The sequence below is a fragment of the Hyperoodon ampullatus genome, assembly GCF_949752795.1.
Source record: "Hyperoodon ampullatus genome assembly, chromosome: 8".
Classification (NCBI taxonomy): domain Eukaryota; kingdom Metazoa; phylum Chordata; class Mammalia; order Artiodactyla; family Ziphiidae; genus Hyperoodon; species Hyperoodon ampullatus.
Window position 1 is genome coordinate 11898375 of NC_136921.1, and position 16072 is coordinate 11914446.

Sequence of the window (16072 nt, forward strand, 5' to 3'; positions counted from 1 at the left end):
TGCCCCACTCACTCTGCGGGCAAAAAATTTAAAGACAGGGATGACTGAGTGTTAAAATGTCAGTCTTTTCTATGTAGTGAAGTTAGAACACCTTTTAGAAAGAGCAAAGCAGACATCTCATTTGTGAGTACTGAATACATACAAAGGAAAAATAAAAGACTGAAGAAAATGTTTTCCTCAACATAATACCTTCTCACTTAGTTGAAACTGCACCTTGAGGATATTGCTTAGGAGCAAATTTTTTAAATTATTGTATAACCACAAGACGAATGTGCACACACATACACTCTCTTCCTCTCTGCATAAATAGATATGCATGCTGCTTACATAACTCAAAAAATGCCTAAAATAAAACTTAAATAGAAATTTCCTAATGAATTATATGAAGGGAAGCTGCTAGAACTTTATAAAAATGATATTAGAAATTCGTGTCATGCATGGAAAAAATAAAACCTTTTAATGACGAAAATCAGCTTCATAAGGTAAATAATGTTAATTCTAAATTTACTAAAAAAGAAGCAACCCCCTGAATTTCACAAAATAAAAATTAAAACTTACTGAATGTATATCTGATTACTGAGATGAAATGAATACCACATATAGAATATATACTAATAAAATCCTTAATGTTTGCATTCATTTTGAGGGACTATAGTGTTAAAGTTTCACACTATTAATTTGTATTCAGTATCATATTTACATGTATATTTTTAAAAAACATGGCATGCCTTTAAACGGAAAGACAGAACAAATGCACTGAGAAACCTAAATCAGAGAAGGGTCCATGCTCCAGGGAAATGCAGCAGAAAGGAAGTTGCCCCAAGATACAAAATGCTGACAGAAGTGTAAAAGAACATGATTAGCCTATGGGTAATCAGCTTTAAAGGAACTATGTCTCAAACCTATAATGCCAGCTCAACTGAATAAAATGTCACTGACCTTCCTAGTGATGTGTCATTGCTTGTTCTTTTACTCATTTTTAATACAGTAAATACACGTTTATAATATCTATTAAAATACTGCCTCCCTGTAGTTCATTTTACTTTACACAACAATTCCCCTATAGATCTGAATTTTTTTGGAGGTGTACATAACAACACGGAAACTGCTTTTCCAGCTGTAAAAAAGAAAGAATAAAAATCAGTATTTCAACAATTCATTTCATAAGAAAACTATCAATAAAAGTATATATCTACTTAAAATTATTTTTGGATTTCAACCAAAATCAATTTTCAAATCTCTCCTAAGAAGAGTTATTCTATACCTCAAAAAAATATAAAGACTGTTTTAAGCATAGTCACTGTATTATGATTTTGCAAACGGGATAAAGAAAAGCTACTCAAATATATATACAAATGTGAAGTCAGATTAGAAGAAAACATTTTGCCATAAAACTCCTCTAATTATTATATTCTAAAGGGGGGAAAGATCCTTTTCTTTTTCAGCCTAGGTACAAATGAAAAAATTATGAAAATAATGTAAAGGGCAGAAAAATGTATTTGAAGTAACCTAATATTTGATGTATAAGTAATGGTTTCTTTAAAAGGAAACAACTTTGAAAACCAAATTACACTACATTTTCAGCAGAAGATATTATATATAAATCCAGGTCAATAAAAAATTAAAGACAGTATAAATGTAAGCCATAGCTGGGACATTTCTTAAACTCCATGTCAGAGATATATCACACATTTTAAACTCTACCTTACTGACATGCTTTGGAGAGTTCTTAGAGTTTGCTAAGGGGCTAAGCCGTGACAAATGGTTACTTATGACTGCTAACTTGCACCCTTTATTCTTTACCAAAATGTGTGAATTTTAAGAATTTGCATGCAAATGGTTTAAAGACTAAGAAAATAGAGCCAAAAGAAAATTTTTACTCACAAAAGTGTACCAACTATTGCTTGCTTTTTGGCATTATCTGTTTCTGTGCTTCATATTAAATCCTTTAACTTGCTTCAATATGCATGTGCTGGATTTAGAGCCACTTTTGTCCCTGGGGGAGAAAAAACAGGAGCTAACTGAAAAACTAGATGTACTCCCATCAGGGATTCACTGCTGGAAATACTCCAAATAATGCAAGTCACTAAAGATGCACAACCTTACCTTAAAAAAAAACAGTAAAATAAAGAAAGAAAAAATGAAAAAGCTTACCACCAATTTTAGGCCTAGAGACAGAACCCTACAGCCATTCACTAGTTAAGGCAAGATAAAAGATAATCATTGCTTCTGACTTGAAACAAAGGAAAACAAACCTGATGAAAAATACTTATGTTTAAAGAATCTTAATACTTATGTAAATAAATAAGTGTATATATAAGTGTATATATATACACACAAATTAAGGAGGAGCAAATGCATTGGCTAAATTTTCATCCAGCTATTTTCATTCAGTATTTAATTTCATATTTGTTTCATTTCATTCCCAACTTTAATTTGGTATTTAATTTGAACCAGTAACACACGCACATAGTACAAAGTACACAAGAACACACAGAGGTGTAGGGCCAGAAACTATAAAACTCTTACAGGAAAACACAGGCAGAACACTCTATGACATAAATCACAGCAAGATCCTTTTTGACCCACCTCCTAGAGGAATGGAAATAAAACCAAAAATAAACAAATGGGACCTAATGAAACTTAAAAGCTTTTGCACAGCAAAGGAAACCATAAACAAGATGAAAAGACAACCCTCATAGTGGGAGAAAATATTTGCAAATGAAACAATCGACAAAGGATTAATCTCGAAAATTTACAAGCAGCTCATGCAGCTCAGTATCAAAAAAACAAACAACCCAATCCAAAAATGGGCACAAGACCTAAATAGACATTTCTCCAAAGAAGATATACAGATTGCCAACAAACATATGAAAGGATGCTCAACATCACTAATCATTAGAGAAATGCAAATCAAAACTACAATGAGGTATCACCTCACACCAGTGAGAATGGCCACCATCAAAAAATCTAGAAACAATAAATGCTGGAGAGGGTGTGGAGAAAAAGGAACCCTCTTGCACTGTTGGTGGGAATGTAAACTGATACAGCCATTATGGAGAACAGTATGGAGGTTCCTTAAAAAACTAAAAAGAGAACTACCATACGACCCAGCAATCCCACTACTGGGCATATACCTGAGGAATCCATAATTCAAAAAGAGTCATGTACCACAATGTTCATTGCAGCACTATTTACAATAGCCAGGACGTGGAAGCAGCCTAAGTGTCCATCGACAGATGAATGGATAAAGAAGATGTGGCACATATATACAATGGAATATTACTCAGCCATAAAAAGAAATGAAGTTGAGTTATTCGTAGTGAGGTGGATGGACCTAGAGTCTGTCATACAGAGTGAAGTCAGAAAAAGAAAAACAAATACCTTATGCTAACACATGTATATGGAATCTAAAAGAGAAAAATGGTTCTAAAGAATCTAGGGCCAGGACAGGAATAAAGATGCAGACGTAGAGAATGGACTTGAGGGCACGGGGAGGGGGAAGGGTAAGCTGGGATGAGGTGAGAAAGTGGCATGGACATATATACACTACCAAATGTAAAATAAATAGCTAGTGGGAAGCAGCCGCATAGCACAGGGAGATCAGCTCCATGCTTTGTGACTAGAGGGGTGGGATAGGGAGGGTGGGAGGAAGATGCAAGAGGGAGGGGACATGGGGACATATGTATACGAAGAGCCGATTCACTTTCTTATACAGCAGAAACTAACACAACATTGTAAAGCAATTATACTCCAATAAAGATGTTTAAAAAAAAGAAAGAAAGAAAAGAAAAGAAAAGAACACACAAAGAAAATAAAGTGTCCCACCAGATCCTATCCTATAACCACCTAGGTCCCCATAGGCAATCTCTCATCAATTTCTGTGCATCATTCTAAATGAGATACTCTTCTTATACTTGTGTGTATATATCTGAAGCACAGTAAAAGCTTATAGTTAAAACTAACACTGAAAAGAGATACCTCAAAAGGAGTATAGCCTTGGGACATTATAAACTGAAACTTTATAATAATAAACAAGGGACGCAACTGCTAGAAAAATATTATCTCCCTGAAATGTGCTATTCTCCACATTCCATTTACTACATTTCACCCTTATTAACTTTCCACTAGTACATCCCACAGGTCTCAACATTTCATTTTACAGCAACATCTTCTAAGACTCCCTGAGTTTGCAAAGTATCACAGACTTAGATCACAAAGGTGGACAATGAAAAGACAACTTCTGGAAAAAGTCAAATTCTCCTGTAGCCAATCTGAGCTACTTACAAAGTAGATGGAACTTTTCTACTAAGATTTAACATTGTACTGTTCCAATTACTGGCTTTTCTGCTTAGGTAAAACAGATCAAAGTCTGATTTTTTTCTCCCTCATTAGACTGTGACATTTTTGTTAATATCTTTTGGCAATAAAGAAAATAAATTTCTCATTTGGAGTTAAGATATTAACTGCAATTTTGTCACTTACAATCTACTAGGCAACAAGTACATGAGTCTCTGTGATATAACTAAGGAGACAAAAATCTCTCTCAGAATCATAGATGATCTTATATCTCTACTTTCTAAGCCCGGTGGTTCCCAACCATCAGTAACTTACCAACTTCCTGCTTTTTTTTCCCATACTCACACAGTACGTTTACACTCAGCTATACTCAATCTTTTCTTTAACTCAATTTTTAAAAATCTTAAGTGTATTTTAAAAGGAAATTTTACATTACTATTTTATTTTATTTATTTATTTTTTGGCCATGCAGCTTGAGGGATCTTAATTCCGCAACCAGGGATTGAACCCAAGACCCTAGCTTTGAAAGTGCTGAGTCCTAACCACTGGACCACTAGGGAATACCCTTACATTACTTTTTTAAACCATGGACTTAATGTACATATATAAAGACACGTAACAAAAACATAACTTACCAAAAACACTCATGTGCAAACCCCCTAAAGTCAAGTCACATCCCACTCGTGGGAAGTGTCCCAATTTGGGGACACAATGATTCAAGCCTGACTTTCTTATTTTCTATATTAGAACACTGGGATGCAAAGAAGTAGCCCAGGAAGTCACAGAAACAACCTGGGTCAAATTGACTGTGGTTGCAAAGATTTATATAATTCTCCAATTACCAAAAAAAATGTTGGGTTGTTTGTTGCTTATGCGGACCTAGTTCAAGGCTTTTATACAGTCACCCTGTTTCAGTTCTCTTTTCAAGCAACTATACTTAAAGAATGGGTGTATTAGAAAATCACAGTGTAGTAACCCAGGATTAATTTTAATTTTTAAAGAAAAATCACTGAAAACTTGGAAAAATACAAATTAACGAATTTTAAAATAAGGTTATCAATCCACAGAAAACAAGTTTCAACACAAGAAGGGAGGACAGTAACAGCTAAACTTTGTAATCATAAAATAAGGCAGCCCTATCAGACAGGAAGGGATAGAAAACACAATTTCCTTTTGGAAAAACCCAGCAAAACCAACTCACGAGTGCTTGAAACCAAATAGATAGCAGGTCCCACACACAATTTAATTACAGGGCAAGAGACTACTAGGTACATCTAAATCGCTCTAATTGTTTCTGAATCTATCTTCCTAAGGGTTTTTCCTTTGGGATCTCAGACACTGAAACAAATGTTTTTCATTTAGGGAGAGAAAACATTTAAAATCCTTCAGTTAAAGTCTCTCAGTGGGGTGAGAGGCCTGTAAACAACTGGTTCTGTATTTGGGAACAAGGGCCCTAAAGCTTTTATCTTCTGCAACTAAAAGACGCCACCACTTTTGAAAGCATCCTCCTCCCTCGAGAATGCCCCTTGCTCTAAAGTTGTAGAACGCACCCGAGGGTTTTCTTCTAAATACCATATAAGCGGAACTCCTCCTGCAGACGAAGGTCAGAGGCTTGTCGGAACGGGAATCCGAGCTTTCCCCATTTCCCAGCTCCTGGAATGAAATCTAGGAGCATCTCCGGGCATCCACACCTGAGAGCAAGGATGCTTACACATCGCCCGCCCTGGGGCCTCGCCAAGGTACCTGGGCTTCCAAAAAGGCCTTTCTTTTCGAACACGTTCTTTTCCACAAAGTAAAGCCAAAACAAACCAAAAACTACTTTTAAAAACGGCAGGCATCGGGTTCAAGGTCATACTAAGAGGTACCAGGACCCTGGCTGAGAAGGATAAGAGAAGACTACCAGCCAAACCGCGCTTGAAGCTCTCAGGACGCCCTAAGGAGGAGGAAAGCCCAGGTTGAAGACGAGAGGCTCTGGGGTCGTGCCTCCGGCCAGGACTACACCACGAACGGGCCGGGGCCGCAGCGGGTCCCTCCATCGATGGAGGGTCAGGGCCGCAGCGCTAGGCCCGACAGCCGGCTCGGGCCGCGGGTCCCGGGTCGGGAAGACGTCAGTACTTACCCCTGGGCCCGCTGAAGGTCCCTGGCGAGGACCGCCGCCCGCCGGCTCCCGGGGCGCTCGGGTGGGCGCTGTCAGAGGCCGTTGGCCGAGCGCACGGAGGCGCCCTGGCAAATCACGGGCCAGAGAGGCCCGCAGCGGGCGGGGAAAGACGCGAGAACTTCCGGGATTGGCCCCGCCCAGGAGCCGTAGTTGAGGCAGGTTTGTGGTCATGTGACGCAAGGAAGGGCGGAAGTACGGCCCACGCATAGGAGCGGGGGCAGTACGACGTCGATGAGGCGGCATCTTTGTTATGGGCAAGGTGCGCCAACCGCTTCTCCTGTTTGCAAGGTAAACCTTCAGTAGCTAGTTAAATAACTAGTTTTCAGGACTGTCTGCATCAAAATCAGGACTGGTGTGAGGCCTAAGAATCTGCATATTTCGCCAGTTCTGCAAGTGATTCTTAAACACTATAGTACAATTTTGACGACTTTTCAAGCCCTCTATGTCTTCCTTAAACTGTGACCGCTTCCCTGACTGGCTCCACTGATCCTTAAAGATGAGAATCACGGAAAAGAAGTTAGGTTTCACAGTAGTTAGCAGCCTTGTTTAGCTTCCAAGAATTGTTTGCATCTAACCACTTAACCACTGACTTTCCGGGGGAAAGTCAGTACCATGCTCATCAACGATGGGAGGGACTGAAGCAAGCCAATTCACGGAATGCTTTGTGTGCCTCGACGTTAACAAACAGCCAAAGACATACACATGAGTAGGTACTTCTCTAGAGTCTAAAGATACTCCAGAGATGTTACCATTCTTTAAACCCATTTAGGAAGTCCTCTGAGAATTTCGTTCTTGGGCCCCTTCTTAATAGTGACAACTCATCCTTTAAGAATAGATTGGTTTTAGGAGTGATCAGCCATTACCAAGCCAAACTTTCGGGGAGAATTTAGAGACCAAGCTGAATAAGCCCACTATGACCAAAATCTTTAGAAGTAAGGGTCTTCCTGCTCCACTAGTGTTAATATCTTTCTTCATCTTAATTACTTGCAGTTTGGTTTTTACTCCTGTCCCTTACCCCCCAGGGAAATCGAATTCACTTTCAAATGAGGTTGTGATCCAATTACCAAATCCAAAGTCTTCTCCCTTAATCTTGATAAACCATAATCTTCCTGCATCAGTTGATTCTGTTAAATTAAATTAGACAAGAGTGTAGTATCAATACATGAAGGCACCTACCAGTTACACCTAACTGGTAGTAAATTCTAAAAGAAAAAAAAAAAAAAGCCTCTTTCTCTCCCTTACCTGGAAACTCTGCTCCCTTTTTTTTTTAAAAAAAATAAATTTAGTTATTTAATTTACTTATTATTTTTGGCTGCGTTGGGTCTTCATTGCTGTGCGCGGGCTTTCTCTAGTTTTGGCGAGCACGGGCTACTCTTCGTTGCTGTGCGCGGGCTTCTCATTGCAGTGGCTTCTCTTGTTGTGGAGCACGGGTTCTAGGTGCATGGGCTTCAGTAGTTGTGGCGTGTGGGCTTCAGTAGCTGTGGTGCTCGGACTTGAGTAGTTGTGGCTCGCAGGCTCTAGAGCGCAGGCTCAGTAGTTGTGGCACACGGGCTTAGTTGCTCCACGGCAAGTGGGATCTTTCTGGACCAGGGCTCGAACCCATGTCCCCTGAATTAGCAGGCAGATTCTTAAGCACTGCGCCACCAGGGAAGCCCTGCTCCCTCGTTTTTTGTAATTAAGCTTCATGCTGGGTCTTCTGTCTCTTCCGTCATTAATGTGGGCATTCCTGTTTGTGATTCAATCCATCATTGACTGTCTTTTCACCCACAATTGCCTCAAATCTTTTGTGGGAAAAGTGGTATTTAAATCTAAATAAAATTAACAGACCATTTTGTCTCATCCTATTACACTAGTTCTAGCCATTTCTTTGTAAGTGTCCATTGGAGCTTTGATCCCAACAGGGTTTCCAACTCAAATTTTCTCCCTCTTCCTAATCCAGATAACTTCTGAATTTCCTTGTTCAGTTGATGGCAAGATATTTTTTCCAGTCACCAAGGTTCAAGATTCTGAAATCACCTTTCACTGTCCCCCATCCTTTACATTCTCCCACCTCGAGGCTAACTGTCCACTTTCTCTGTTATTTCTCTTCCCGCTATGAGACCATTACCAATCATCTGGACTGTTACCCTTTTAACTGGCCTCCCCATTTCCAACATTTTTCTTTCTCTAATTATTCCTGGATATTGGATCCACAAAGAACCTATTTTTACAATTTGTGACAAAGACATCCCAAATTTGAAGCCCCAAATACAAAAAGAAATTGACGACTTATAGTTCTCCACAAATTCAAATGTCCGTACAGCAGTACAGTAATTTTTAAAAACACTTGAAACTGGGAGGATAGTATATGAAATATTGGATCTTCCATGTTACCATTTGTATGATCATTCTACTCTTTGGCTCAAAATCTTCAGTGGGTCTCTAATGCCAACCAAAGATGTGCAAGTTCACCTTGGTGTTCTAAACCCTAATATGGCCCTCACCTCCTGCTATGCCACTTTATTTACCACTCCTTGTGTGTTTTTGTGTGTGTATATGATATATATGTATATATTCCATATATTCTTGACCATTAATTGTTCTCTGAGATTGCTTTATGTTTTCCTAAGTACTTACTTTTATCTATGCTATTTCTGCCACCTAGAATGCCATCCTGCCTCTGATCACCTTCTGTTTCTTGAAATCCTAACTGCCCTTAAAGGACCACCTAAAATGTCCTCTCTCTTATGATTTCCTGAGGCCTCCAACTTTTGAACCACTGTTTGTTGACTCTTACAGTACTTGTCATATTCTGTTCAGTATTATAATTATCTATGTATTTGCCTTATTTTCCCTTACCAGATGATAAGTTCCATGTTTGAGACCAAGGTCTTTATCTCACTCATCTCTCTATCTTCATGGAGCAGCCATATTGAGCATGTTGTAGGTCTTGGGTTTAAAGTAATGAGATCTATTTCCCTGTTTGACTGATAAATTGGAATTAAAGATAATTCCAAAGCAATAGTTCTAAAAAGGTTTTGAGCAGTGTTAGCATTTTTAGAAACACCATAGAGCCTCCAAAAACCTAGAGAGGGTCATATTTATCTGAATGTTTAAGTTGAGCCCGGTTATTCAAAATCAGTTACGTTTCCTCCTGTGTTTGGTTGTCTCTTAGTTTCCAGTAAGCAGAGCTGGGATTAGGGTGAGGTGAATTAGGCACTCTTAGTGTTCCGCAAGTGCCCTGTCAGTAAGTTGCAAAGAATCACTTAGAGACTGATCAAGATTTTTCTTTTTAAACAGGCTTATAAGTAGAGAGAATGAACTCAAACACAGCACTCATTGTTCTACTTGTCAGCAGTAAAAATAAGTTCATTAAAATAGATGAGTATATTTTTTGACTAAAATGTTTTCAAATTAGATTTTTTTGTCCCAATTATGAGAGTGTTTCTAAATATTTATTTGAGCAACAATTTTCTTGGCTTTCTTAGAATTATTACCCAGCATCACTATTCATTCCTTCTGTTTTTTCCTTTGATTATATCTTTATTGTCATTTAACACGGCCCCAAAATTTCTTACCTATGAGAGTTAAGATTTTGTGTATTAAAGGCATTCATCTTTACCAATTTTCTACCTTTGAAATTTTATAAATATTTTTCCTTGAATAAGGAGTATTTGCATTATAAACGGGAAACATTTATCAAAATATATGACCCATAACTTCTGTAATCTGTATGTTTTCCTATTGATTTGTAAAAACTTAAATATCTCAATAGGAAATGATAAAGATATGATTAGGTCTTTCACAGTAAAAAAAAACCCACAAAAAACCATGCACTACTTAAATATACTAAATTAAAAAACCCAGATTCTAATTTAAAGTGATAAATATTCAGCCTCACTGGTAATGAGCAAAATGTAAATTAAAATGAGACAGGCAAAATTACAAACGAATATCCAGTATTGATAAAATTATAAGGAGATGGGTGTTTTCATTACATTGTGTTGATGCAACTGGAAATTCTAGCAATGTTCCTGGAGAACATTTAGATATATATGTACATATATATATGTACATGTACATATATATATGTACATGTATATATATATATGTACATATATATATGTGTATCCCTCTCTCTCTCTCTCTTTCTCTCAAAGGCCTAAGATTGCAAGTCCTTTGATTCTGCAGTTTTCCTCCTGGAGATTTATCCTGAGTAAATAATTGGACAAATGTAAGATAAAATGTGTATAATATGTCCATAATAAAACTAAAATAAATGTCCATCAATTCATTGATTTATGTAGGAAATCCATGTAAATAATGATTAGTTCTTATCTATTGATGTGAAAATATGTTCACAGTGTATTAAGTTTGATTAAAAAATTTAGTTTCAAGACAGCATGCTTTTTATTCCATTTTTGTTTAAAAATATATTTACAAGAAAAAAGTCTGGAAGGATAATACCTTAATTTTCTTGAGTGGGGGTGAGGGTTAGATCATGGCAATTTTTATATTCTTCTTCATAATTGCTGTTGTTTTTACAGTGAACATATACTGTTTTTGCAATCCAAAAAAATTTGTTTACATTTTGAAAAAAATAAGACCAGATATAATTTTTTCAATTTTATTCTTAGACAATACAATAAAATAATATTTAAGCTGTAATTACAGAAGTATTAGTACATTACAACATTGTAATTTTGTCAAGATATAATATAAAATATTCAATATATTTTAAATATATTTCATCTGGTTATAGACTAAATATTAAATTAAGTTTAGTAGCAGTAAGTTACATTGGATGCATAGAAAAATCTTTGTAAGTTAAATTAGCAATAAAATTCAAATTTAGAATTATTGTAATACTTTTATAAATAAGTTACTTAATAACATTTACCTTGCAAAAAGACCTTTGAGAAATCCACTATTTCAGCACACTGTGAAATTCCAAAGTTGAAGCCCGAAATTTAAAAGAAACAAGTTATTTACATTTATCTACAAAGTTAAATCTTCATAACCTTATAAACTACTGATAGGTATCTGGAAAGGAACGCACATGAACTATGTTTTAATGCTCAATCTTAGAAGTGGGACTGAGCAACTGTTAATATGGCTTCATTGGAATTTAAGGTTTTAGCATCACTTGTCTTCCTCAGAAGTTAAACACTGATAAGAGGGCAAGAAAAGATGGAGGCTTGGGGACAAGCAGAGGCCAGTCATTTGGCATTAGCACCAGTATAGGGCATTTACTTATTAGTAAAATTAGATGACCTTAAGGTCATTTGTGATTTTGGACTTTAAAGAGAGGCATGGATGGAGCAATAGTAGCCAGCTGTACCTGGTAACTGTCTGTAGAAATGTTTCTGAAGGGTTTGCCTAGAGCAGTTCTTCCCAATCAGAAATCACCTGGAAGGTTTGTTAAAACACAGATTTCTGGGCCTTACCCCCAGAGTTTCTGATTCTAAAGGTCTAGGGTGAGCCCTTGAATTTGCACTTATGGCAAGTACCCAGATACTGCTGATGCTGCTGGTCTAGAGATCACATTTTGAGAATTGCTGACCTACACAGGGTTTGTGGAGATCAGCTAGCCCTATGCCGTGATAGTACAATTAAGAGAGTAGGATATTTTTAGAGCAAAAGAAGTCTTAGTATAAGATGAGTCTAAAAAAAACGAGTCTAAGTAAATAATCTAAGTAAAATGCACTTCTCAGTTTAAATGCAAAAATGGCTTGACAGTAGTCACATGAGCAGTGAAGGATGCCAATCATGGTCACAGTCTGTGCTGTCCTCTGGGGTCACATCTTCACTTACAGAGCAACTGAGGCTGAAGCAATAACCTGAATTTAAATATCAGCACCACCAACTCCACCTAGGTGGATCAGGAAGAATATTTGACATACAACTGCCAAATTATACAGTTCGTACATTAAGATTTTTACACAATGGACTCTTTCAATGGTTTGTAAGAATATATAATATCAAAAACATGTTTTTACAAAGGAAGAATTAGATGTTAACAAGGGAATAAATCTCTGAACACCCAGTTTAAATGGAATATTTAGAGCAAAGGAAAAATATTCTGAGCCTGATTAGCTAACAAATGACTTAAGTTCTTCCATGGATTGCTGAACTACTATTTTATAAGGTATGCACCAAGATTTATAGGGATAGGGATAAAGTGCACATCTAGGAAGTAGTGTCCTTGTTATTTGTGTGGATGTAATTAATTCACTAGGGTAAAAATTGTATCTATTTGAATATAAGCAAGCTATATTGCTGCAGTGAAATGAATTCAATGGACAAAAATATCTTTTAAAAAATGTAAACCAAAAAAAAGACAGTATTTCCAAGGCTATTATGATTCCACTCAGAGCAACCCCCTTTTGGCCATAGTCTTGGGTATGTTTGAAAAAGCACTGGAAAAATCCATGAACCTCAGTTCAATTCCGGTCCCCTTAAGCCTTAGGTTACTCACCAGGTTTGAAAGTCCAGTTTATTCATGATGGTCTAGTATTCCACTTGTCTCCATCCCCTTCCCTACCCAGGGTCTAAAGCTTTAGGAAGCGGGTGGTTGGGCAATCTAAAACAGATTTAGCCTCCCTGGGTCTCAAAGACTGGAATAGAAGGGGGGCAAATCCTGGGAATCCAGTAGACCAAATAGCTCTTAACTTGTAGCATCAAACTTTATACAGTCACCATTTACTTAGTGCATTGGATACAAATGGAATACAATTTCAGTGATATTTTGTGAAAAGCCTACTGCCTTGAGTTAGGGAACTTTGACACAGTACAGGTTTAGAGAGCAGTATCACAGAACTAACTTAAAAGAATGCTTTGTTGTGTGGGGAAACAAATAGAAACTTTGTACTAAGCCATCATAGGGCGATATTGTTCGGTTAGAGAAAAATACTTAAATAACTGCATGTTCTTTATCATTACTTGGTTATTTAGGATGAAAAGTCACAGTTCTATTTTTTCTTTATTTCTTCAATGTCTCCTCTTCATGCACACCTGACAGCGACTTATTATCTTTTCTAACTCCCCAGCTTTCACAGTTGATGGAATAGGTTTCCTGAAATAAAAAACAAAACAAAACTAAAAAAAAAGCCCACAAAAAGTTTCATCAATTTATAGATAAAAGGGAAATACTTCCTGGGTTCGAGTTTTATTAATGAATATTGTAGCTCAACTAAACTTTATTATAGGGAGGTATATTTCTGAAAAGGTATCTATGTCAGCATTTTAGTTGTATTTAGCAGCAACTTGCAGGTGCAAACCTACGGATCATTTTTTTCTGAAATAAAAACTACTCCTATCCTTTTAATACTCTGTATTACTCACAAGTCTTCCAATACAGTAAATTAAGATTAGCAGATCATTTAGTATTGATAGTTTCATTCAGTAGTCTATAAATTCATGTATAAATATTAAATACATTTAGTGATGACAAAAATCACATTTTTTTGGTCTTTATTGGTACAGTAGCACAAACCATGGCTACTTGTTGACTCTAGACCACTTGTAAACTGGATTTTATTGGCATGGGGAGATTTTCTAGACGTGAGTACATCAACACACAGGGCATGAAAATCTAACATAGACAACCTTTGAATAGTTATGCAATTGAGTCATCAGATTAAACTTGACTTTGAATAGTTACCTGAACATTCTTTTGGGGTCTAATGAAGCCAACCAGAAACTGTAGGAATTTGAATAGTAGTTGCAAGTTCCTCTTCCATGACATTCTATAAATGGACTGGCTCGGAATTCTTCTAAGCAGGAGCCGGGGGATGCCAGTGCCTGCCCAGCGCCCTCTGAACCTGCACTTGTGAACTATCATAATAAAAGTATCCAAATAAGAATTCTTTGCATACTGCTCATGTTTTCAATGCTCTAAAATTTTCTTTTTTGTATTAGAAAACAGTAAGATAAAACCCCAGAAAGGATGAATTAAACCTCTTGTGCTTCTTTACCCAAATTTACTAACACTCCAGCTACCTTCCAAGTTGAAGGATAGTCATCAAAAATAAAATAAAAGCTATTTATTTTGCCTGGAATGCTCTTTCCCCCAGGTCTGACTGGTTCTTTCTTGTCATTCAGGGGCCTGCTTAAATATAACCTCCAAAAAGATTTCCTTGACTTCATCCCTATCAGTCTCTCCCCTCATCTTGCCTTATTTCCTGCCTAGGACTGACTGTTCAGCACCTGAACTCATTACTATTATTGTTATTTTGTCTTCTTGCTTATATGTCTATCACTAGGATATAAGTTCCATGAGAGCAGGAACTTTGGTTCACTGCCAGTATCCTTAGTACCTAGAATGGTCAAGGCACATAGTAGGTGTTAAATAAATATTTGTTGAATTAATGATTGAATGAATGGATGTCTGTGCGTAAAGAAGGGGGAATAGTATATCATAAATGATGCTACACAGAATATGAATGACCACTAGCCACGTTTGTGCAGGTATCAGACTCACAAATGTTAATCCCTAGATTTCTTCATTTAGTACTTACATCTCGGGAATTTTTCTTTAAAAGGCTGTTTCTTTTAGTTCCCATCTTCATAGGTACTTCAAAGGGTCACAGTATAAGGCACAAAGATTTTGGAGCAGACAGGCTCAGATTCAAATCCCAGTTTTACCACTTACTAGTTGTGAGACCCTGTGGAAATTTCTTTACTTCATTCTTACTTGTAAAACTGTAGATGATAGAAACTACCTTGCAGGGTTTTCAGAAGGCTTTTGGAGGATATATAAAACAGCTGCCACATTTTTTAAAAAAGGCATTCTATTACCAATATGGTAGCTACTCTTCACTTAAATGTCTTACTCAGAATTTGTGGGTAGTCTCTTTCTGAGAAGTCTATTTTTTAAAATGCTCCATTATTTACCAAAGAACAACTTACTTGAAGTAAAAAAAAGTATATTTTCAGATTTTCAAGCAAATATCCACAGCAGATTGTGCATATTGATGTCAAGCAAAATCATTCCTGGGGGCCACATCTCATCCAGCCCAATGTAAGATTCCACAGATTATCTTTACTATGAATTTACTGTTCCTTTTCTCCTTACCATGATGAAAGAAAATCCTTTCCAGAGAGAAATCCAGCCAGGAGGACATGAGGGGGTATCAGTAGTTTGGCTGTGAACAGCTATGGCAATTGCAGGACCTTCGCAGACAGTGCATCTGTAACACGAAACAAAGAAGATGGCGGCATTGCCACTTTCTGCACCATGACGTGCTGCCTTACATTCCATTACAAACAAAGTGATTCAACTGCTCCCATCACAAAACTAAGGGATTGGGATTTTACCTGCTAATATAAGGCTCCAGGGCCTGGCCAGTAATTGGAGCCATGTCCACGGGCATCAGAGCTGGTGTTGACAGCCAGTATGAATAATCGTTTCGAGATGCGAAATTACATACATCATTGATATTGCAGAATAAGAATGGCATTGTAGTAAATCTTTGCAGGCAGCTGCCAAGAGTTCCTAATAAAACATCAGACTGGGTGTCACTTTCAATAACTTCAAATTATTTTGATTATCATGACTAGATAGAGGCTAATTAAAACACAACCTATGGCAAAAACTGGAGAAAGACAACACGAAAGAGCGATTTACAAAATGTG

At 37.0% G+C, this 16072-nt stretch overlaps 1 protein-coding gene across 2 annotated transcripts in view; it reads right to left on the reverse strand.

The window, feature by feature from the left end:
- Positions 1 to 13426: 13426 nt before the first annotated feature.
- Positions 13427 to 16072, reverse strand: part of COL4A3 (collagen type IV alpha 3 chain) — a gene marked incomplete at both ends in the record, with an annotated part of 138364 nt that continues 135718 nt past the window's right edge. For both annotated transcript variants that reach the window (XM_079710040.1, XM_079710039.1), the window contains 4 exons: positions 13427 to 13511; positions 14100 to 14272; positions 15513 to 15627; positions 15755 to 15932. In XM_079710040.1, coding sequence (XP_079566166.1) covers positions 13427 to 13511; positions 14100 to 14272; positions 15513 to 15627; positions 15755 to 15932 — 551 coding nt within the window. The remainder of the gene's footprint in view (positions 13512 to 14099; positions 14273 to 15512; positions 15628 to 15754; positions 15933 to 16072) is intronic.